We start from the raw sequence: 23,881 nt of genomic DNA on the forward strand, positions 1-23,881 counted from the left end.
AATAAAACGCCACTCGCTGCTAGCAGCGACAGCGCAGTAAATTCTAGAACAGTTGACGTTTATCCAAAGTTACATCCGTTACAATAACAGTAGCAGTTACGATATCAGCGCGCGTCGCCGTCCATTTGTTCTAGTTGCGAGCGGCGACGCGGCCCGCGCCGCTCTAATGTAATGGAAAACTTTACACAAACACGTTCGGAAGCTGCGCGGATTAGACGTGGCGCGTCTCCGCGAACTCAGCGGCACTGCGCGGCGGTACGCTTAAAACATCATTAAAATTCACAACACAACTAGCGCCCGTGTCGCAGTGCAACTTCAGCAATATTTACTATTAGCGCACTCGCTGCCGGCGAATGCTCCGTGTACTTTATCATTGCACCATTAATGGTTAATGCACAGATTAGATTTTGAATTTATTTGTCACGCGTGTCTATGTGTCGACGAAGCCGCGGTGCATCGTTAGCTAGATGTTGACAAAGGATATCTGAAGTACATCGTAGACTAAATAACGTAGCAAAATATTTCATAAAAGGGAGACGATTATTTTTTTGAAATGTGTGTGAGAATTTTGTTCTTCGAGTAGACAGAGTAGTAACTCCGAGGTATTGTTCCTTTAAGACAGTTTTGAGAGACAGGGCATAATTAATAACTAAATAGAAACGATTTATCCCGTATAAACCTCAGGCGACTTACTTATATTGTCTACTTACTTATATTTACTTATATTTGTTACTTATATACTTTTATTGGGTAAAAGTACATACAATATACTAGGTAAATATAACTGTAAATATAACTTTTATTACCAAAAAATAATACATTAACACTCAATACAATGCTGTCATGACAAAGAGCAAAATACCTTTATCACCGCATACTCAGTTATTAATAAGAAATTTTTATTTGCATTTCTCTACATAACAGTCTACAAACTATAAAATTCTACTAAACTGTCAAGACAGCAAAACGTATAAAAGGCTTTTATATACATATTAAGTTAGATACTGAATCTTATGAAAAGCAATTCTTAGAACCAGCTTTGACAGAAACTCTATACGCTGGCAGAGCTGGGAATTTGCAATTGCAACACATTGCATTGTCAACTGCATTAGTAGCTGCGACGAAATCTAATATGGCGTCCTAAATCGAAATGTAAGCATAATATCGACAGTTATATTTATAGCATTTTATTCTTTAATACAAAATAATCCTTAAATCTGATATAACCAGTATTATTAATATTTTTTTTATGTTTACGCGAATATTAGCCATTGATATAAAACTATTTTGAAATTGAGCTAAATTAAAAAAAAATGTAGGTAGATATTGTAACTTAGACTTTATGTATGATAAACACCTCAGTCCGCCCCGTGACCACGAAGGCTGAAAAGTCTTCGAAACCGCAATAAAATCCGCAAAATAGTTTTATTTCAACAACCAAAATTCAAAATGGCAAAATTACATACATTTGTATACAAAAGTACGTAAGTCAAGACCAACACGAAAAGAAAACAAACGTGCTCGCACAACTCATTCTTTCGTCGCGTTTTAAGCGCCATAAATATATAGCGTCATAAAAGTGTAAACGCCATGTCAGGTGGGAGATTGATAGCTTAATTCCGAGTCACACCCTCGCCGTACGGCCATTTTGTCACACGGGACCGGTTTTATATTCGGCTAAGTAACGCTGCCCGGAGGAAATGAGAAAGTTATCGGTATCTAAACCAGCGCCCCCGGGACGGCTGAACGTTCGCCTAATAGATATAAAATCCACGGGATTCGTATAATTCAATTTGTGCGTGCGGAATTGTAACGAGTTCATCTGCGTATGTGCCTTGCGATTGATATTAATGGTTTGATGTCATACGTTCAGAGCCGCTAATGTGCGAATTATGCGGAGCAGCGACGGTTACTGTATCTGGTTGGATATGAATGAGATTTTCAAAACAAGACTTTAATTTCATGTGCTTTTTTTTTCATATGTCATTATTACCTATATAATTTAACCTAATATTTTAAAATTACTATCGGTCCCCTTTTTGATGATGAAACCAGTGCACTAATAAGTATAACCGAGAACATTTAATACAGAATAGTACTGGGTATCAATAGTCGTAATCACTTCGAATACACTCCTGAGAATATTAATGTCTAAAGCGAAGTCGGATCAAAGCGAGCCTGCATTAAAACATTACTAAAAATTATCAAACTAAACATGAAACTTTAATTATATCCCCAACTAAACATTTCTGTGTCAACGACGATGACAGCGCGACGGTAGTTGACGCGCGTCAACGCAACATTGTGACGTGCGGTCAGAGCGTCAGACAAATCCTGCAAATATTTAGCTTAGCGTACGTAAATCATTTACACACGCGTCTAAACCACATTTCGGGACGAATGTAAATTATATACACGCTGTACAACGGCTTCGGTGCCCGGGAAAGGGTTTCGTGTTACGCGCACTGTCCTCGCGCGCGCTATCGCGTTTCTATTCCCATATTGTGATATTATAATATCATATTCGAACCCTTTGAGATATGCGATAGTGTAATAATGTTCGCAAACGACGATATAAAATACTTCCCTCGGGGATATCAAACACATTCCGTCGTCATAAAGGCGCGCATATTTTTTAGCTTTGCTAGTATGCTTTTGCTTAGGAATGTTTAGCGTGCTTTACGTAGAAACTTGTTTTTTGTAAAAAGCCATAAAATGAGATGGTTATTTTAACAAATAATGAAAACTATACCTTTATATCTTTATCATATTGGTCAAGTGGCAGCATATTTCAACAATGATACTCGTGTAATCGGGGTTCCTACGAGCCATCGAAACGTCTCAGTTTTTAGATTTCAAAACCACTTAAATTCCTAGGTATTATTACACTGTGTACCCGACATGGCAATTTTCGCCTTGTGCGTGAATCCCTTAATGCAACTTATGCCTAATTGCATGCGTTAATTCTAATAGAAAGAAAGAAAGAAAGAAAAACGATTTATTAGCCACAGTCGCAACATAAATAAACACAATAATAATAATATAATAAAAATAACACAAATAATAACAACAAAAAAAAAAATTATAATAAAAAATGGCTGGTCGCGGCTGTGACCGGTAGGTGACCACTCAGCATAATGTTGTGATGTGGTGCGAACCACAACACAACGCTGTTTTTCAGTAGTCACCTTAAGTGACGTATCAACGGGCGTTAAACTAGCCAATAAACAATAATAATAAGATGTCTATATAAAAACAAAAGTTATTCAAGTTGTGCGTAATGAGGCTCATTAAAGGAGCTGTCGAGTGCACGCACCCAACCACGCCGATTATAATATTATTATTAGTTGCGTCGGACAAGCCGTCGCAGGCGCACGTTGCTCACGTGCACGTGTCATAAACATAATATTATAAGAAAAATATTCACTTATAGTAGGTGTATCGAAACAATAATCAATAATCAATGCGTCGTCACAAAAACTTACAAGCAAAAGTTAACGAAGAAGTTATGGGAAACCATGCCATTAAGGATGTAATCACATGGAACAGTGATTATTCGCTGCCAGTTGCTTAGAGGTCAAACTAGCCTTATCCATGCAAAGGTCATAAAACATGCGTAAGTATTGTTATATTACGTGTCTTCGTTCTTTTGTTCATTTAATAAATGTATTTTTAAATGTCATTTAAATGTATTCTTTGTTTTCAGGGATCTAATATATGGTGGCAGTAAGACATTCCAGCAGTGACTGGCCGCGAACTTGAAACATCCCCCTAAAGGCAGCAGTTTTATGTCTAGGCGTCAAGAGTGGATAAGATGTCGAACGAGCAGAGCATTTGTAGTGGTCATGTCTCCAACTTAACTTATTGTACAGGTATGCCGGTTTGTGTGTATTTATCAGCCCGAACAATAAGCTTGCCATATGCAATTTACGACGAGCAGCCATTTTAATATATTGTTTTTATTCAAGTATGGCGTAATGTGGTTTTTACGAGCCACACCAAAACAGAATCGTGTGCATGCATTCTGGACACGCTGGATTAAGCGTCCTGTACGGGACAACAGACAGGGGCCGTAGACAATGTCGCAATAATTTAATTTAGATAAAATTAAACTGTCTACCAGTCTCTTTCTCAAGGTAATACTAAGAAAATCTCTTATCCCGTACAAAACCCTCAATCTGTAAAAACAATTTTTTACAACACCATTGATGTGACTCTCAAACCGCAGTCCCGGGTCCATGACAAGACCCAAGCTACGAGCAGTCTCCACACGAGCTATGCTTTGACCCATGATTTTAACATCAGGGTTCAATGAAATTATAGCCCTGATTTGTTTTTGACTCCCCAACACCATAAACTTAGATTTTTCTGGGTTCAACACAAGTGAGTTATTTAGAGACCATGCAGCAATCCTGTCCAGTTGCTCATTTAAAACAGAAACGGCAGAAGATGTCTGTGTTGCATTAAAGGAGATATAAAGTTGGGTGTCATCCGCATAAATATGATATTTGCAATCTCTTATATTACTCGTCATGTCCGCACTATACAAAATGAACAAAATTGGACCCAAAAGCGACCCTTGCGGAACCCCTCTAGATATATATCGTGGAGAGGAGGAGAGTACTGAACCATCGCTTTTTTGAATCTGTACACGTTGTGACCTACCGGTTAGGTAACTGTGAAACCACTTTAGGGTTTGGTTATCAAAACCGTAGTATGATAATTTAGAAATGAGTAGGTTGATATTAATTGTGTCAAAAGCTCGTGAGAAGTCTAGTAATGTCAATATCGTCCCCTCCCCCCGATCTCGCGCCTCGAGAATGTTACCAACGACATCAGCTAATGCTGTTGTGGTACCGCGGCCCTTTCTAAAACCCGACTGTAATTCTGGTAAAATCCCATTCGTTTCAAGAAAATCTGTAACCTGCAAATATACAACCTTTTCCAACACCTTGGACAAACAGGGCAATATACTTATTGGCCGAAGATCCTTACAGGTTTGAGGATTCTTATTTTTTGGAAGCGGTCGCACTATTGCTTCCCGCCATAGATTTGGAAATGTACAAGATGTGATAGATCTGTTCACTATTTCTGTAATAGCTGATAAAGACTGTGGCAGGGTTAAGTTCAGCATCTCTTTCGATATCCCATCGATTCCTTGTGCGTTGGTAGATATGTTACTTATGATTTTTTGAATTGTTTTTGAGTCTGTAGGTTTAAGTGAAAAAATATTGTTACTATAACGATTAAATTCAAAAAACGTCAGTTGGGATATCGTGATTTTAGGATCGCCCGGGACATCGAGAAATGCTGAGTTTATACGGTCCGGATCATTAAACTCTTCAAGACACTGATCATCATTCGCGCACTCGGGACGAACGTGCTTTTTTAAATTCGACCAAAGTAATCTTGAATTATGTATATTCTCATTAATATACTTATTAAAGTACGCTTTCTTTTCGTTAAGTAAACTAACTATAGCTAAATGTTTAAGATCTAAGTAATATTGTTTATGTGCCTGAAGTTTAGTGTGGCGGTAACGTTTACGAGCATCATTTCGAAGTTTGAACATTAGCTTTATATTGTCCGTTATCCAAGGCGTTGGTTGGGTTTTGAAAGACCTAATTTTCAATGGCGCGTGTGCATTAAATAATCGTGTGATATGTAAATTAAAATATTGCACCATATCATTAACGTTTTCTAACTCGTTAATTAGATTCCAAGATATAGCATCTATATCTTGCCTAAAGTCGTCCACTGAGATGTTTTTAAAAGGGCGAAATGAGACAATTTTACGTGTGTGTTTTTCTGTTTCGAACACAATATTACACGTAACAAATGAGTGATGGCCGAGTTCTGTAATGTGATCCACATGGACTCCCCGGGACCGCGCGTCTGTACAAATCACATCAATTAAAGTGGCACTATCACCTACGAAATGCGTGGGTGTGTTTACAATTTGGTCCATATTAAAATATTTTAAAAATTGCTTAAATCTATTCACTTTAAAATTATTTACATCAGACATATTAACATTAAAATCACCCAACAATATAACTTTATCGTAGGGAGCAAGTGCACAAAGGGTGTCAGTTATAGCGTCCACAAAAATATCTAAATCCAGCCATGGAGGCCGATATGCCGTTCCTATTAACAGTTTCTTTGATTTGGCGGTAATACTCATCCACAATTGTTCTACCTGCGGGTGATAAGGGTGAACACTAACTCGGGTTTTGGTTCCTGATTTAATGTAGAATGCAACACCTCCCCCTCTTCCTCCACGAATATCCTCTGGGCGTGGGGCGTGACGCAAACGGTAACCAGGAACCACCGGCGCTCTGCCCTCCTCTCCCCTACGCAGCCACGTTTCATTGATTGCCATGACGTCAACTAGGTGATGATTCATAGCAATTATAAATTCATCGTGATTCGTGGATAATGACCCGGCATTGAATAGACCAAATTTTATACTGTAATTATTACGCGGCATTAGAAATAAACAAGTAATTAAAAATAAACAAGTTTTTAGAATTTAAGATAAAGAACATAATATCCCGGTCTATAAGCAAAAATAACAAAGAACTACATTCAGACAAAAAAATGTATATGTTTAAAATGAAAAAAATAATTAAGAACAAGTTTTTTATGTTTACGGTTACATGCCTATTGCACTTGCAGTTACGATAAACAGCACGACTTAAATAAATATAATATTGTGAATTGGGTCTGATGTAATGAAAATATGTATGTTGTATCAAGTACTTAATAGTAATAGCACCGTAAACTCTAGAACTATAATATAATATATTAATTGGACGAACATTATGCATCGGGACCAAAAATATGCTGAAGATCGGTTTCACTCCGGATGATAACCGCTTTATCGTCGGCATATTGCCGCGCAAGTATACGCCCATGCTTCGTCCATACAAATTTCCAAGCAAGGCGTTGACCGGCTTCGCGTGCACGACGAAACAACAGTCGGTTACTTTTGGTCAGGCGTTCATTCAAATAGAATCTACGCGTCTGCCCTGGCAGGCCGAGATCACTGGTGTTAGCTCCTCGACGCACCCGTGCAGCGCGCATCAATTCGTCGCGCAGGTCGCGGCGTGCAAAGCGCACGACGATAGGACGGGGCCTGCTCTCCACTGCACCCGCGGCACTCGTCGCGTTCACGCGTCTGCCCCCGGCACGATCCGCGCTGACAATATCGCGATCATCTAAGCGAACACCCAACTTGGTCGCTATAAGCTTAACCGTATGGGTGAGGCTCTCGGTACTGTTTTCTGGTAGGTTCGATATCTCCAGATCATTTGAGAGCAATTGCTGGTCGCGATGGTTAAGCTCCTGTCTTAATTGAGCGACTTCGTTAATCGCCTCCGATGGACCCATAAGTTTTTGCTCATAAGCTGCCATCCGGGTGTCCATAATATCTAAGCGCTCCTTTAGGCAATCACATGACAATTTTAGTTGATCCCTGTCTGTCTGTAGCTTATTTAAATCCGTACGCAGCCTTTGAAGTTCGTCTAATAATTCATTTTTAAACATAACGAACTCCTCCTTAAACATGTGTCGCAATTCTCCCCGCAGCTCCCCCTTAAAACTTTGTAGTACATTCAATATCTCCGCGCCCAAATTCTCATCGCCAGGAAACTTTGTTGTAGGCTCTTGATTCAAATTGTCCATCTTTGGAGCTGAGTCTACAATTACAGATTTTAGACTCTTCTGTGCGCAAGCGGAACAACTCCACGATGTAGCCACGGAACCTGAAGATGGTAAGGCGCCACAGGCACGATGGAATGGTGTTTTACAAATACTGCACGTAGCGGCACCTAGCGGAGACAAGTATTTTGCACATCCACCACACTTAGCTGCCGGCATGTTGCTTACTGTAATTGATCTTTACTATTTTGTTACTCGGAGAGACAATAGATGGCGCTGTTCGTGATTGTCGTAGATGGGAGTATTTAATGGTGTGATATACACCATACAAAGCTGCACTGTTTGGCTGAGCACACACACTGGTATACACTTTAATAATCTTTGCGTTCTTTTGTGTAAATATTCATACAGATCACTTTTTTTTTATTGTATATAAAGTTTAGGGTAGTTTTAATACTGTTAGTTATAAGTTTTTTAATATTTCGATTTTTTAAACCTTACACATCATAGTATCACTGTATAACAATAACACTAATGTATTGCACTGGCTTTAATACTTTGTTAAATAAACAATTATCAAATATGAACTTCTTTTATTTTTAACGCGGTTATAAATAGAGTCGGCTTCTACTAGCTCAACGTCCGTGACGTCACTCCCTAATATGTATTTTTTCTTACGACGCATACTAAAAAACATTATATTCTCAACTGTGACATCGAACAGGCTTCTTCCTTGTTATGACACAACGATAGAGCGTATCTGCCCTACAAAATTCCTAAAATTTAGGTGACCTTTCACAATATCAAACGGACCTATAAATGTAACAATCAGATTATATTTAAGGTCAAAGGAAAATGGGTCTAAATTTGTAACTATCAAAGTTGAACAGCGGGGTCACATTGCACGTATCAATAAACGGAGGTCCGTTAACATCGTAAATTATGGATTGGGGAGCGCGGGGTATCATAGGTCACATCCTTAACATTAATGCTATCAGCAGTAATAAAACCGCCGAATACGTTGCGGCGGGAACATCTCTCCCGATACTCCCCTTACGAATTGCTGGCTGAATTGATTTATCGAATTTCATCTAACAAATACTGTGGGACCGAATATCTTTACATAAGCTTTGTGGTGTAGTGCGAAGAGTTAGGTTTCATCAAGTGGTCTCGGGTTTGATACTTAACTTAGGACTGATAACGCGCATGATGCTGCTATACGAGACTAAATTGTCAGGACTTATAGTCCATTGAAAAGTTACATTTGGGGTTGCGTTTTTTAGAGGACGCAATTTTATTTTGTTGAAGTGTAGGGGGGGTCAGTCTAAAGCTAAAACCAAGTTTGTGGGGTCGCCACCCTTGTCCCACGGCCGCCATCTTGAAAATAGGGGTGGAAATGGTTTTACGATGTCTCTCTTAAACTATTTATCTGACAAAAAATGTATAAACATTTTTTGTTGCAAATTAAATTCTCTACAACTTTGGTTTAGTAACTTTTGTCGTAAAACTATAAATAAAAAAGTTATAAGCGAAAATGTTAAGAAATTCAATGTTAAGCAATGTCCATTGCAACGTCATCAGAACGTGTGTTTATAAGGTTCATAATACTTTTTTGTACTCTCATTAATACCCAAATACCCAAGGGACAATTAGGGAACAAAAGAACATCTGCCTGCTATTATTATTATTATTTCTAACCTCTCTTATTGTAAGAATAGCTGATAATATGGTTTTAGCTTTAGACTGACCCCCTCTACACATCAAAAAAATAAAATTGCGTCCTCTAAAAAACGCAAGGTAAGGCCTAAAAAATGTAACATTTCAATGGACTATTAGTGACAATTGTAATCCACATACATCGTTTGTCAATTCACCTTAAATTTATTTAATTTCGTCATTGCGATATATTTAAATAAAAAACACGAAAAAAATATTTTCCATCAGTATTGCACTGACAAAGGGCTTACCTGAAAAAGCACTAACGTGACTAAAAGAACACTTGCAAAGGAATTTTATTTAAAATCGCTTACACACAATACGAAACTTAAAAGGGCAAAAGAACAGCCGCGATATTAGAAACGTAAGTTGCCGCTGTCAGCGTCGTCTGAGCTATGCGAGGCTCTATTGCGCTCAGAACGCCCGGACTACGTTCCAATGATATACGAGATGATGTTCATTTAATGTTTATGATATTTATTACATACATACATAACATCACGCATTTTATCCCAGAAGGGGTATGCAGAGGCGCAACTAGGGCACCCACTTTTCGCCAAGTATGTTCCGTCCCATGATGTGATAGGGGCGGGCCTATCGCCATATCGGGCACAAATTCCAGACTCCGGGCTGATACTGAGCAGAAAAACCCAAATATCACTTTGCCCGACCCGGGATTCGAACCCAGGACCTCAGAGCGCTATTGTACCGGACGTGCAATACAACTACGCCACCGAGGCAGGCATCATGATATTTATTAGCCAGCTATAAATGGTTGTATACAGTTGGATGAATTTGGAGATAGACCATTGCCGCATTAACATCTTTTATCCCCTTTTTTTAATTTTCCGCTGGCCAAAATGCGTTATCGCTACCATCACTTTGGGGGTGAATGGAACGGATATGTTGGTTTCACCGGTCTTGGACTGCCTCGGTGGCGTAGTTGTAATTGTACAAAGTACAAATGCGACTACCGCGCTAAGGTCCTGGGTTCGAATCCCGGGTCGGGCCAAAATAAATGTGACTGGGTTTTTGCATCTTAAAAATTACTCAGACGCAGCTCGGAGTCAGGAAGTTGGCGGTGTGATACCCCCGTGCCTACGAAAGCACGCAAAGCCGTTGGTCCAGCGCCTGATCTCTCTCCGGTAATGTTGGCTTGCCGTCTCACCGAACTATGAGAGTGAAGGAACAGAGCGTGCACCTGTGTATTGTGCACACACTTGTGCACTATAATATATCCTGCGTACCTTGCTGACCTCTGTTGAGATTGACCGCCGTGGTCGAAATTCGGCTAGGTTTTTTTTTTTCACCCGTCTTACAGTCCAATGTCGACTCTGTGGAGTATAACATCATCCGAGCAAGCATTGGGCCGAGTCTCTAATCTATACCCATCACCGGCATATCAAAACCCAAGGTGGCCTTCTTCTACGTATATGGAACGGTCCGCACCGAAGAAGGACACCGCGGGTTTTAGAATTCGCACGTGTTAAATAAACTAATAATGTTTTAAAAGATTCGGGCACAATTTCATGTATGATTATTTAAATGTCATTGGAGTAGTATCCTATAGCGATATGGTGTCAAATAAGTTGTTGACGACGACGGTGCGGGCAGAAGTACGTTCGCTATAAATAAGAATATAACAATGATTTATACAACTTGGTTTTAATTGACTGTCATTATATGTAATTTTATGTTGTCGTGGTCACGCAATCATTTTTCATTAGAAGAAATATAAGTGTCGGGGTCAGCGGGTTGATTTATTCACTGTTACAATTTAATAATAAAAGTTGTAATCTAATCTTATGTTAATCTTAATAATATTATAAATGAAAATGTTTGGATTTTTTTTTTACGTGCACGATAGTGACCCCACCACACCTGATGGTAAGTGGAGTGGAGTCCAATAGAATGTCGACGGACGAGAGATGATTACCCCTCGACAGTCGACACAATTATGCCGGCATGTTGAAACCAAATATACACAGGTTGATCCTGGAACGCGACACACTAACGTGGGCTACTATGGCGGGTTTTAAACCTTGTATATAGTGATCGCTATCCGGGCGGATATAAAATATATCCTACCACCAGCAAAATGATGGTGTATGTTAGAATAAAACTCACTAACAACTGAACGGATCTGAATGAAATTTGGCACGTGCGTAGATCATGTCCTGGGTTAATAAATAGTTCCTTTTTATCCCAGTTACTTGCTCCCTTGTAATTAGTTTTACTTCGAAACACATCAAAATTATAACAGTCTAAATTAAAAACCTGATCAGCTGACTACTGCCATAAATAATACAGCACGTTAAGGATTTTCGTCGTATTTATGTACTTTAAGAGCGCCGCCGCCCACGCCAAAACAAAAAAAACTCATGAAGGTGAACCCCTTTTTGCTCGAACAAAAGAGGTCCGAATCCAGCGGCTGGTAAGGAATAAAGAGCTCTTCAGATCGACGCGAATGTTTGATAAAGTGGACGGCAATAATCAACCTATCTCATAGGTTTTTATCCTGAATGCTCTGGATTGCCGATTCCTTTGATGCCTTAGTTATATTCCAGATAAGTATTTAAGCGCAGACAGCAAAATCTTTGGCGCCATTTAGAAAGATAATGGGTTTTACATACTCAAAGATATAGTAGAGCTAAGTTCTGAGAGGAAACTTATTGGATGTTGATGTAATGCTCATATTCAGACGCAGTTGATATTATTAGTACACAATCACGCTATGAATAGTTTATGAATAAATAGTGCGGCAAGTGTCTAAGCACATATGAAAGGCCTGGTTTAAACTACGACACAAATTACGACATAAATGTCATTAATTTCTGTACTGTCCGCACTTATACGGGATTAGGTGTTGCTCGCTGCTACGCCCGCGTAAAATACTTTTGCCGTTTCAAAAGTCCCTAAAACACTGGACCGATTCATAGCGCCACATGTACGATTCCAGCGCCATCTATTTAAAAATCTGACAAACAAATTGCATTATTTTTCATGGAAGCAAATTACCAGCGCAAAAGTAGCCAAGTTATTCATAGTAACATTTATAAAAAAAATGCGACTGAAAGAAACATTATTATGAAACAACATACAACATAATCAGTTACTATCCGGTCCACGCTAAATCGGACAAGCAACTTGAACAGCACACAGATTACGACAGCCGCATCGTCCGCACCAACAGCGAAAACACTAATGTGTAAACAGTCTAAAACAAGCAGAAATTTATCGGACTAATATCAGGCAGAGCGTTTGCCCGCCGTGCCAGATTAGTCCGCCAGTACGCAGCGCGCCGGCCACCCCGCCAATAACAGAGGGCACTGTATAATCAACATAATGCTCTAACACCGTTTATTAGTGGTGTTACAACCGAATGATGTTTACGTCCGACGTCGTTCGGGAATATTCGCCAAGTTTAAGTTTACAATCGAGCGGTCCGCACAGCGATGCGGTGACGCGACCGATTTCCGTTCGGCGGACGCCACTTGACCGATTTTGCGCATCTGGCGCTGCCGTTGTGAATTCTGTGGCACTTGTGACGACACGATAGCGCTTTTCGGGTTGACCGCGCGAATGTATAGTCATTTTGAGATTTCACTACTTGAACAAGGATATTACTTTGTCGACTATTTGAATTGCGAAATGTTTTGAAAGTTCACGACCCTCAGCATTGAAGACATCGACGCAAGGAGGAGGATTTGAAAGTTCGAAAATATGCATTAAATACTTACACACAATATTGTACTAAAACTATTACAAGTTGCATAAGCTATTAGCACAAAATCCCGCACTACTCGAAACTAACATCACGAACAAATTTAATAAGACGTGTAATGCAAATTAAGCTAGTGGGGAAAATGTTTGCATCCAAAAGTTGGTACGAACTTGTTAAGCATTCCGTTCAACTGAAAGCACTTAAAAGGCGAAATTTAATTAGGCAAGAACTAAGACTTCCGGGGACAGAAACCGCGCAGCAAATAGCGCAAGAAGCACACCGCCAGGCGAGTACGTGCGACCGTTTTTCTATTTTGTCCGTACTTAGCCATCGCGCGGCCACCGGCCGACGACGGGCGTCGTATGTCACAAAGAGAAAAGTATTTCTCATTTGTTCGAGAGGGGAAAAAACAACAAGAATGCCGCACGTCCCGCCCTCAATCTCCTTTGCCGAGGGGACAAAGGAATATTATTTCAATTAAGCCCTACAAAAACAAAGTTCACGAGTGTTTTTTTTTTGCAAAATGGTGCGTGTTTATTTTTAACTTGTTTAATTGCCGTCTTTAATGGCCGCTTTGTAAGGGTCAAATGACAATTAAATACTTTTTAACGGTGTTCTTCATAATCTATAGAGTGTTCATAATGGGATCGTGCATTTTAGATTAGAACTCACATTATTTGAGCGCATAAATATATTTTAAATTGCTTTGTTCCAAGATAAAAAACGAAATAGTGGAGATAGTGCTTACGTGAGAAGTTTCACGGGGAGGTCATCCAATTTACATTATATTACAGAGTAATTCCCGGCAGTGCCGTACACACACTTTCCGTCCGGATCCAATCTTTCGTGAATCTTTGAACCGTGGCAGAATGTAGCTGTAAAGTGGACAATCTACGCAATGTCCCCTGCTGTCTCGCACTTTGGAATAAAACCTCCAATGCAGTGCTACACAAGGAAGATTACACCTTTGCACGTTGGCTACACGGTAAGGGGTTTTCATCCGAGTGGCACTTAATATTGTTAACAGAGTGAAAAGAACATACTTATTAAATGATCAGTTTAATTCCTTTGTTCAATTTTACTGGAGGTAGGATATACCTATTTTATAGCGGATAGCAACCACCACCACAAGGTGATGAAACCCGCTATAGTGGCCCACGTATGTAAGTGTGTCGCGTTCCGGGGTCAGGCTGTGTATATTCGATTCCAACAGGCCGGCATAATAGTGTCGACTGCCGAGGGTAATCATTTCTCGTCATTTGACATTCTATTGGACCCCACTCCAATTACTATGAAATGCAGTGGAGTCACATTACCGTGCCTGTATAAAGAAAAAAAAACAATTTTGAAAAATAGTAAAATAACTTTATATATTCCATATAGCTTGAAAAGTTGGTGGCAAATGCAACATTTCTGTAATATGAAATGTACTTATCAACTTTTTGTCATTAAACCAGTTATGCACCAGACTAAATGGAACCCGACCGAACTTAATACTGCACGCCACATATTTATTACTGAGCTACGTTCTATTCAAGCAAGTTTCGTCGTGTCAGCTTTAATCCTGAACGAACTCTGTATCGATAGTAGGATGGCAACGGGTTTCACGAGGAATTTTTGGTAATATGTAACATTCATTTATGGGTGTGATTGCTTTAAACATTTTTATAATTAAGTAATAATAATAATGTGTATAACGATAAATAAAGGTACTTCTTTGTGGTGATTTTTTAAGATGACGTATTGATTGTAAGAAAAGATTGTAGCTTATACATGACACCTTTTCGAGCATATTGAAATTAAGTTTTGCAAGCCATGTTTTGATCATTACATTTCCATTGTCCATAAATACCTCCAATATGAGAAAAACACAAATGCATCGTCGTGCTGTCCTAAATGTAAGGTGGAGTTTGAACCTTCGAAAACCTCATCAATCAATCAAACATAACTCAGTCTTAAATACTAATAAAATAAAAAGCAGTAGTCGATGTCTAATATCTCGAGACTGTCTACCATTCCCCTACATCACAGACATAATACATTGAGATGCATCATGCTCTTCTGATTAACAGAAGTTGGCGGATTTCCCGCTCGAAGGAATATTGGCGGAGCGGTGCGGCGCAGGACACTCGGTCGCACTGTAACACCATGTTCCGATTCACAACTGTTCCCAGATGAAAAGTTTACGTACAGAACTATTTACCGTTAGATAACACCGAGTACAATGTATTAGGATACTAAGAGCGCACCATGATTAGTCTAGTGATGATAGTTTGAATGGGATGGTTCGATACAAAGTTGGGATACATATGTAAGTTTTTAAATGTTTAACAGTCCTATTTGCATGCGATTTGCCCCATTGTTACTATTAACTATGTTTGAAATGACATCGGCGACGCGCAGTTGCTATACGACTCTAACCAGCCATTTGTAGATGCGTGAGAATATGTTTAATCGAATCTATTCGTTGAAACCCCGTCGAGCACGGATCCTAATATACAAAACAAAAGATTCGCAGACAAGTTTCTGCGGAGAATCCAATCGAACTGCGAGCGCCGCGCACAATGGACGCTCTTTAGGGATTTTGTAATTGTATACAAGAGTGAATTGTGAAAAAATAGAAGAGACTTCAATTTGTTACAAGATTCTAGGGGGATTTTTGCTTAGGGTGAATGGATACAACTTTTTTCCAGAAATTAAGTGACTAAATATTTCGAAGAATTTCGAAGGAAGTATGTGAAGTCTGGCAACCCACACTAGACCAGCATGGTGGACTAAGGCCTAATACCTTTCAGTGGTGGAGGAAACCTTTGCCTAGAAGTGGGACAGTATATAGTACTGAGCTAATATTATTATTATAAGTAACTCATTGTGGTGTAAATCAAATCGAACAATGCGAGACACGTCGCGAGACATTGCGTCCACCGACTGTCGACAAAACTATCCCGCACACTACTGGCTAAATACCTACTGACCCTAAAGATCTTTGCTAGACAGTACCAAAGCAGGTACCATATTTCAATTTACAAAAACCTTTCATGATCACAATCAACTCATTTAACACAAACGGCACAATCAATGAACCTATAATCTAAAAGCATAAATATAATATAAACATAACTAACATAAATATCATGGGAAAGCGCGACTCAAATCAGGAGTACTGTGAACGTTTTTAAACGATGCCACTGTCAATACGGTGGCGTATCGTTTGTGTAGGGGCGTGCGCGCTCAGCGTACTCCGAATAGTCATTTATATTGATAGAGACGGAATATAGATGGAATCGATATTGCTACATTACAATCACAGCTCTATCACCGAGCACAATGGATGCTTACACGGAAATTGACATCTAATATTATATATGCAATTTTTTTTATTTATGCTCGTTTGTTAAAAGTAAATGCAAAAACCGCAAAATACATTTTAATTTTATTTGACACCCATTTTACCCACACAGAATGTGGTGTACCTATCAGTGGCGAAGGGTGAAATTTTTTAAAAGGTAACCCGGTGTGAAAAATTTGGCGTCATTTAAGATATCGGGAGCAATTTATGGAAAAACAAAAACTAAGACAACAAATTAGTCTTGATTCGAAATCGACTACCGTTGACATACCTACTAAACAACCTATTATGCGTAAATAATTGAAACATTTATAAAATCGAAAAATAAATGTAGATAATTCTCCTTCCATCAATCACAAATATAAGTATTTACCTATTAATTTGTTATAACAGCAACAAAAGTTAGTATTAAAATTATAACCACACTACCTCCCTATAAGTATCTTTTCTTTTTTTTTTTCATAATAAAACTGTAAATGTAATTTCCCCCTATAGAAATAGGTATCACGATCGCCAAACAGATCAACAGTTTAAATATACCTACATGATAAATTTATATAATTATCAATTTAAATAATCAAGAAAAGTTATTCGTTCACTTTTGCTTGTATCGTTGTCCTATTTTAAATTCAGTAAAATATAATAAGTAAATATTTATTTTCTTCTAACACACATTATGTGTCTGAAATCAAAAACTTTCAGATCTATTTCAAATATTTAACCATCTAAATACTAATATGTGAAATTACAGACTAATAATATACTTACGTAAGGGTAGACATTAAACTGATCACAAGTAGTTAATTCCATTATAATACACATTTACTTGTAGTTTCGAAATAAACAAAGCGCTGGTAACTAAATATCACAAAACTATCAAAAAATAAAATATGACAATTTACAAACACCGCAACTTGGTAGCATAATAAATTATGACGTTTAATGGACGTAAAAAGTGACAACTATACAAAGTCGGTTAACGTGAAGCCGAAAATGCTCGGGTTCCCTTTGCCCATATCTTCCGCACGATTCCGACAAACACTGGCATAGAAAGTCATACAAAGTGCTGCCATCTATATTAAAAAACATACTACGACATTGAGCCGCTTGACAGCGGGTTACCTTGCGACTGTAGCGTCACAATTTCTCTTTGGTAACGGAATTTCTGAGGAACTAAATACAAGGTGCGCCATCTAACGTTATTTAAAATAGGTAATCGATATCGATTAAATTAACAAGCAACGGGCTATTGACCGATAGATGTCATTATTAAGTGATCATTAATTAATAAGTTACGCTATTATAATTATTGTCCACTGTCTGATTATGTTGTAAATTTATATTTGCCTATTAAATATATTGTTTAGTATCACCGAAAACCTAAAAGGGAAGCCGGTGGGAATCGGCTTGTATGGACGCTTCGCCACTGGTACCTATCATCTAAGATTCATTTCCAAAGTGATAACCGACACATAAAATTGTTATAATGTGTAACGTGGTTTGATATGAGGCAAAGATACAGCTATGTGGAAGATATCTGTATATGACATCGGAATTAAGATAAAAATGAAACAAAAATAACTTACCATCTGTAAGTGGACTGTTTGTTGCGTTTTCCAGTTGATTAAAATTAAGCACCTGTAAAAAGAAAAAAATACGCTTAATATTAAACATTTTAAATAACATTAGGATACTTTGTTATTTCTGAACAGAAGCTTAATATACACTTCTCTGAGTGTTCAACTAATTGGCTAAACTATACCTTAACGGACGCGAATACGAAATCCGGGCATCTTAGAAGTATTTTAAACGAAACTCTTAAATAATACAACAGTCTGAAAATATCCAAAATCTTACAAAAGTCTACGATAAAAATATAAATACAAAAAATATATCTAACACAAATATTAAAGACCTACATTTAAATTAAACATCTAGCCGCATCAAAAAACATTCAGCGACAAAATTCAAAAGGCAAGTTCGCTTTAAGTACACGTGCACTCGTAATGAACGTTAAAATTCGATGAACCACAACGCCGGCCCGGCACCACCGCATCTCATAATACCTAGAGTTTCCGAGTGTTGGGGTTCTACCAATGCCTTAAACACAGTCTAAGATAAAAATATAAAAAAAAAAACATAAAATATATCTTTAACACAAATATTAAACTACATCTAAATTAAACATCTAACAGCATCAAAAAACATTAAGCGACAAAATTTAAAAGTAAAGTTCGCTTAAGTACACGTGCACTCGTAATGAACGTTAAAATTCGATGCACAACAACGCCGGCCCGGCACCACCGCGTCTCATAATACCCAGAGTTCCCGAGTGTTGGGTTTCTACCTCGATGTACGCCGTTATTTCATATTGTTAAAGGTTGAAAGATATCCGAGTCGGGATAGAATGTTTAATGTATATTATAAAGCTGAACATTTTGGATGTTTGAACGTGCTCTACTTTCATTTTAAATATTCTTTCTCACGTCGTTAACTATCAGGCAATCGGCTCACTTATCTCGGCATTAATAGGTACTAAAACCTAAAAGTAATTAAAATTAGAATAGCGATCAGCGATTGATCGGCGATTTTGACTCGTTAATTTTGGTGCAGTCTTCTATAAGGACAGTATTGATTAAAACCTGTTATTCCTTAGATAACGGACACGCAAGATAATAGGTATCAAGCAATTCCATTGAAGCACGTGTTATAACATTACACGTACATATTAACTCATTAAAACTGTTTTAAATTTGCGCTAAAACAACACCTGTATGTAGTATTTGCAGACGGTACGTACAAAACTATAAAGCCAAAAATAACGCATCACACTACGCGATGCGGTGCCGAAACCGTCCAATTATAACATTACGCACTAATGAATAACGTTGCAATGCCTTTTAATTTATCATTACCGTTACAAACATACAGATTGTCGTACATCGCTGTATCACTGGCTAATTGTGACATTCGATGGTTATATTCGTGCGTAATGGTTACGGTTCCATCTATTGAATCGTATTCATGGTGACATGACTTATTAAAATCAGACAGACAGTTTAGAAATACATTTCTGGTATAATGGAGCAACTATAATATTTTATTATATTTTACTTTTACTGGGGCAAATTGTAACAGACGTAGATGCGAAAATAGGACGGTTTCTGAACGGTAGTAGAATTCCATCTTATACAGAAAATATACAACTATACCTGACAGTCCAAGAAACAAGTGCAGCTTAGTTTAAGTACCACCAGCAAATACTGTATGTCCATTTAGTTTGTATTTAAAATAATTAAAATTAATATACCTAGTAAAACTATAATCTTCCCGAATGCCCACCCAAACTACCCGCAGTCCTATCCACACATACAGTTACACATAACCGAAAAATAAACCCAAAAAAAAGCGCAAAATTTTAGTTCACCACATAACCAAACTCACACCCTTAACATGCTATAGTTGCAGATATCGACCCACAGAAACTTCACCAGCACGTTTATTAATTAAAAATATCAAACTTTTCATTAAATTAATGCGACTACCCCTGGCCGGCTCGAAACGTGATGTAAATCGAGTAGTACATACAGAAAATATTGCTGGATTAACGTGGACCAACGTTGGTCAGGAAATATTATAATAATATTTAATTATTCTACAGGTTGTAATAATTATTTCTTCTCAATTGTAAACACAATAACATATTATTTCGTCATATAAATACTAATCAAACACGAAGGCATAATAAATCAAGTGAATACCGAATGGTTTATGACACACCACAAACAACATTTAAATGATTGATTCTTGATTCTAATTCTGCGTGGAATCACAAACCGCGTTCTATATTTTAACAGGCGGGGCTTCATTACCAACAACTATTCATAACACTCGAAACCGAATGCACTAATTAAGTATTTGACAACAAAAGCGTGGAAACCTCATTTGCAAGTGAGTTCGCGCTGGGGTTCGAAGCACCGGAGGCGGCGGCGCGGGCGAACCGACCGCGCCACAAAAGAGATGTTCATTACGCCCATCTCACGCTGATGATTCCACAATCTACATACCAAAGCAGTGCACATTATGCAGATGTACTGTGTATTAAAATCGTGCTTTGCTTGTAAAAGAGTGTCGGCCGAGTGGATGCGCGGGTGTCGGACCGAACCGCAAACTTTAAATCAAAATGTTGGCGTATATATTCTCTAAGCAAACTTTTAATTGCGGCTCCCAGTTATACAGTTCATGTCTGTTCGAAAATTGTGTTAGAGTTTAATGAATTTCGTTGCGAGCTGGATTTTTCACGGTGTTATTTGCAGAGCCGTTATGTTAGCCTAATACACGTTCATGCCTAATGCAAATAAACAGCGGGCGTGATTATTCGTGTTCATTAATTTGTATGGAGCTAGTGGAAAGTTTCGCGGCGATAATCATTTACAAAGGAAACTCACGCTGCGCCGCGACCGCCTGTCGAGTGTTGACATCCACTCGCGGCTCGTAACTTTATTCATCGTCTCAAACGTACTATGTAAATCACGTAATCGCTCTATTTACATAATTGCTTTAAATAACTGTATTACATAAATTATTACTTGTTATTATAAAAAAAACAGTTTAAAACAATTCTGCCAGAAGTCTATAGAAAATGTTAACAATGAATATATTTCATCTACAAAAAAAAAACAAACTACTGACCCAAAATAAAATTCGGCCGTACATATCAGAAATTTGAAGCCAGTCTCGACCCCACAATACAATACAATTGACCCGAAACAAATATTGACGCATCAAACAAGAATTTCTCCAAACGTCGAGTTCAAACGGCAACCATTAACCGCCCGAAGGCAATAAAAAAATAATTACGTTTTTAACAAATTATATTTCTATTAAAAATATCGCGCCCGACAGGGTAACGCTCTAAACCTTTCAAAGTTTTCCCTTTCCGTAGTGCCTGGGGACTTTCTTTTTTCTACAACAGAGGTGCCGCGAGTGCCGGAAATACCTTTTACTAAGTTTTATCCGACCGATGGAGCGTAAAATAATTTCCCCCTTTATTTTTTTCAGCCTTTCAAATTAGTACCTTATTCGTGAATATAGAGTGAAACGGAGTGGAAATTTAAGCCGCTATACCTTCTTGCGATTATGAAATATTTTGCTTATTAGCAATAAATTGAAACGTAGGTTCTTGCAACATATCACAAGACTGAAGAGCAAACAAAGCAACTGACAATACCTTGAAAAACCATTACTTATGTTACTAAATATACATAAATAGAACACATACTAAAAAAGATTTTATCGACATAGGAGCTTATATTATATTATCGTAAATATTACATTTCCTCTTCAACAAGCTATAAGTTGTTTTCGGCTGTCTTATTCCGTTATAAAATCTATCCCAGCGGCCTTAGAACGTAAAATAAAACACGACACGAACGTCCGTGCCATTTTATATGCCACATTCTATGGGAGAGGAGAGAGGGAAGGTACAGGTACAGAATACTCTCTCAAGTCCTGTATCTGCAGCCACATCAAAATTAGTTCATCCATTTCTGATGACTAACCAATACAAAAACACGAACCTAAATATTATAATATTCATTATGTTAAGAGAAAGCCCATTTTCCCCTTATTAAATGCGTGTATTCTTAAGCGACAAAGTGTAATAATTTTGTTTAGACTGAAATATGAAAAACGAATTTATAAATATTTATAAACATGGCGTTATGGTTTTTCGAAAATACGTGAAACAGAAATTCATACTTTTTCATACTTCAGATTAAGTTGAAGTTAGTTATGAGTATCTATTAGTGACGATGGTTGTAAAATATATACATATTTCTATTTGTACTTTTTCAGACATTACAAAGTTATGAAGAAATTTATGGCATCGTAAAGAATATTATATTCAATAAATAAAACATTATAAGTACATAACAAATTTATTTATTGGGTAATAAAATTTAATCTACTAGAAAAATATATAAATCAATATATATCAGATAATGTTAAAATATATCTTAATAAACACATATACAGACCCAATTTTTTTTAGGTCAGCACACGCACAATATTTCAAATGAGTAGACAACTTTCCTAAACAGCTAGCTTCACGTAAAACCACGAAACTGCTTTAATCTTCACATAAAATATTTGAGTCAGGTACTTCAATCAGGTTTCAGTTTTGTTTGATTCACGTCCAAACACGTCACGTTCCTATCCATTGTAAATAGACGTGTTTCATTTCGAGAAATATCTTTTGGCACACGTGTAAGGTTTATTAGGTCGAAACTTTGCCTGCTGGTGCGGTACGGCATAAAATTTTCAACATTTTCACTTTTATGTTAGAAATAAATATATGAGGTGGGAATTTATTTTGTTTTTATTTTTCGTACTTCGTTCCAAGCATAACTCAGCTTTGGCTTAGAGTGGCAGTCTTAGTATGCCATTTTAAGTTAAAAAATCTTTTCACCATATTAGCAGTCACTAAAATCAATTACAAACCGCTACCTTTTATTATTCATACTAGCTTTTCCTCGCGGCTTCGCACGCGTGAAGGAGTTTTCCGGGATATTTTTTGTTCCGACTTACTTAATATATATTGTTATATTATAACCAAATTACACAAAATCATCATCAATTGTAGCCTATGTGTTATTCTGATATATAATCAATATTACTGTAAAATTTCACCAAAATCCGTTCATCAATTTTTTTAAGAAAGAAGAACAAACATACATCCATCCTCACAAACTTTCGCATTTATAATATAAGTAGGATATACAGACAAAAACGATATTCAAATAACACTTCCTCACATAACATGCTCATTAAAAATCACATCTACACCTCTTTAAAAGTCACCTACTCGAACAAGAATCGGCCATAAAACTAACGTCGCGTACCGACTTCGCTTACGACGCCGACGTTTCATACCTGGTTACATTCAGAACACTACGGTTCAGTAGTGAAATTTGCATAGCTTAAATGCACAGTCTTCAAGATGGCCAGACGTTTTAAATTAAATCTCTCGCGGGTCCGGACCGAATAGTTACACCCCGAGAACACTTGACATGCAAAGGCATTTTCCTAAAACTAAATAATGCAATAAGGCGACGAAAAAGTAATACTCTTAGCATTTATTAATATTAGTTTGTTTTACGTTATATTATAGGGATGGTGTAATTAAATTTTCTTATTTACAAATTAATCATTATAAAGTTTATATGGAGAATATTAATCGCTGCTTTAGTTAACTTTCATCTAAGTTTTTTTTGTTTTGTTGAAGTTTGTTCATGGCACTTTCTAGGTATAGAATAAATTACAATATTAAACACGCGACATACTTCTTTTTGCTATATATTTTACAAAGCAATCAGGACACAATATAATTTGCATGACAAATAAAATTAGTCTTCCTATACATTATAAAA

At 37.5% G+C, this 23,881-nt stretch overlaps 2 protein-coding genes across 4 annotated transcripts in view; both read right to left on the reverse strand.

Moving 5' to 3' along the window:
- Window positions 1-23,881, reverse strand: part of LOC115442728 (furin-like protease 2) — a 306,129-nt gene that overhangs the window by 104,840 nt on the left and 177,408 nt on the right. For 2 of the 3 annotated variants that reach the window (XM_037436542.1, XM_037436541.1), the window contains exon 2: window positions 18,038-18,089. The exons of the other annotated variant lie outside the window; for it this stretch is intronic. The gene's annotated coding sequence lies outside the window, so the exon portion shown is untranslated. The remainder of the gene's footprint in view (window positions 1-18,037; window positions 18,090-23,881) is intronic. 3 annotated transcript variants of the gene reach the window in all.
- LOC119188660 lies at window positions 3,954-8,268 on the reverse strand. The gene has a single exon (XM_037436544.1). It carries the CDS (start codon window positions 7,879-7,881, stop codon window positions 6,823-6,825), a length of 1,059 nt encoding a protein of 352 aa, XP_037292441.1. The 5' UTR covers window positions 7,882-8,268; the 3' UTR covers window positions 3,954-6,822.

Source organism: Manduca sexta, chromosome 8 (assembly GCF_014839805.1).
Source record: "Manduca sexta isolate Smith_Timp_Sample1 chromosome 8, JHU_Msex_v1.0, whole genome shotgun sequence".
Classification (NCBI taxonomy): domain Eukaryota; kingdom Metazoa; phylum Arthropoda; class Insecta; order Lepidoptera; family Sphingidae; genus Manduca; species Manduca sexta.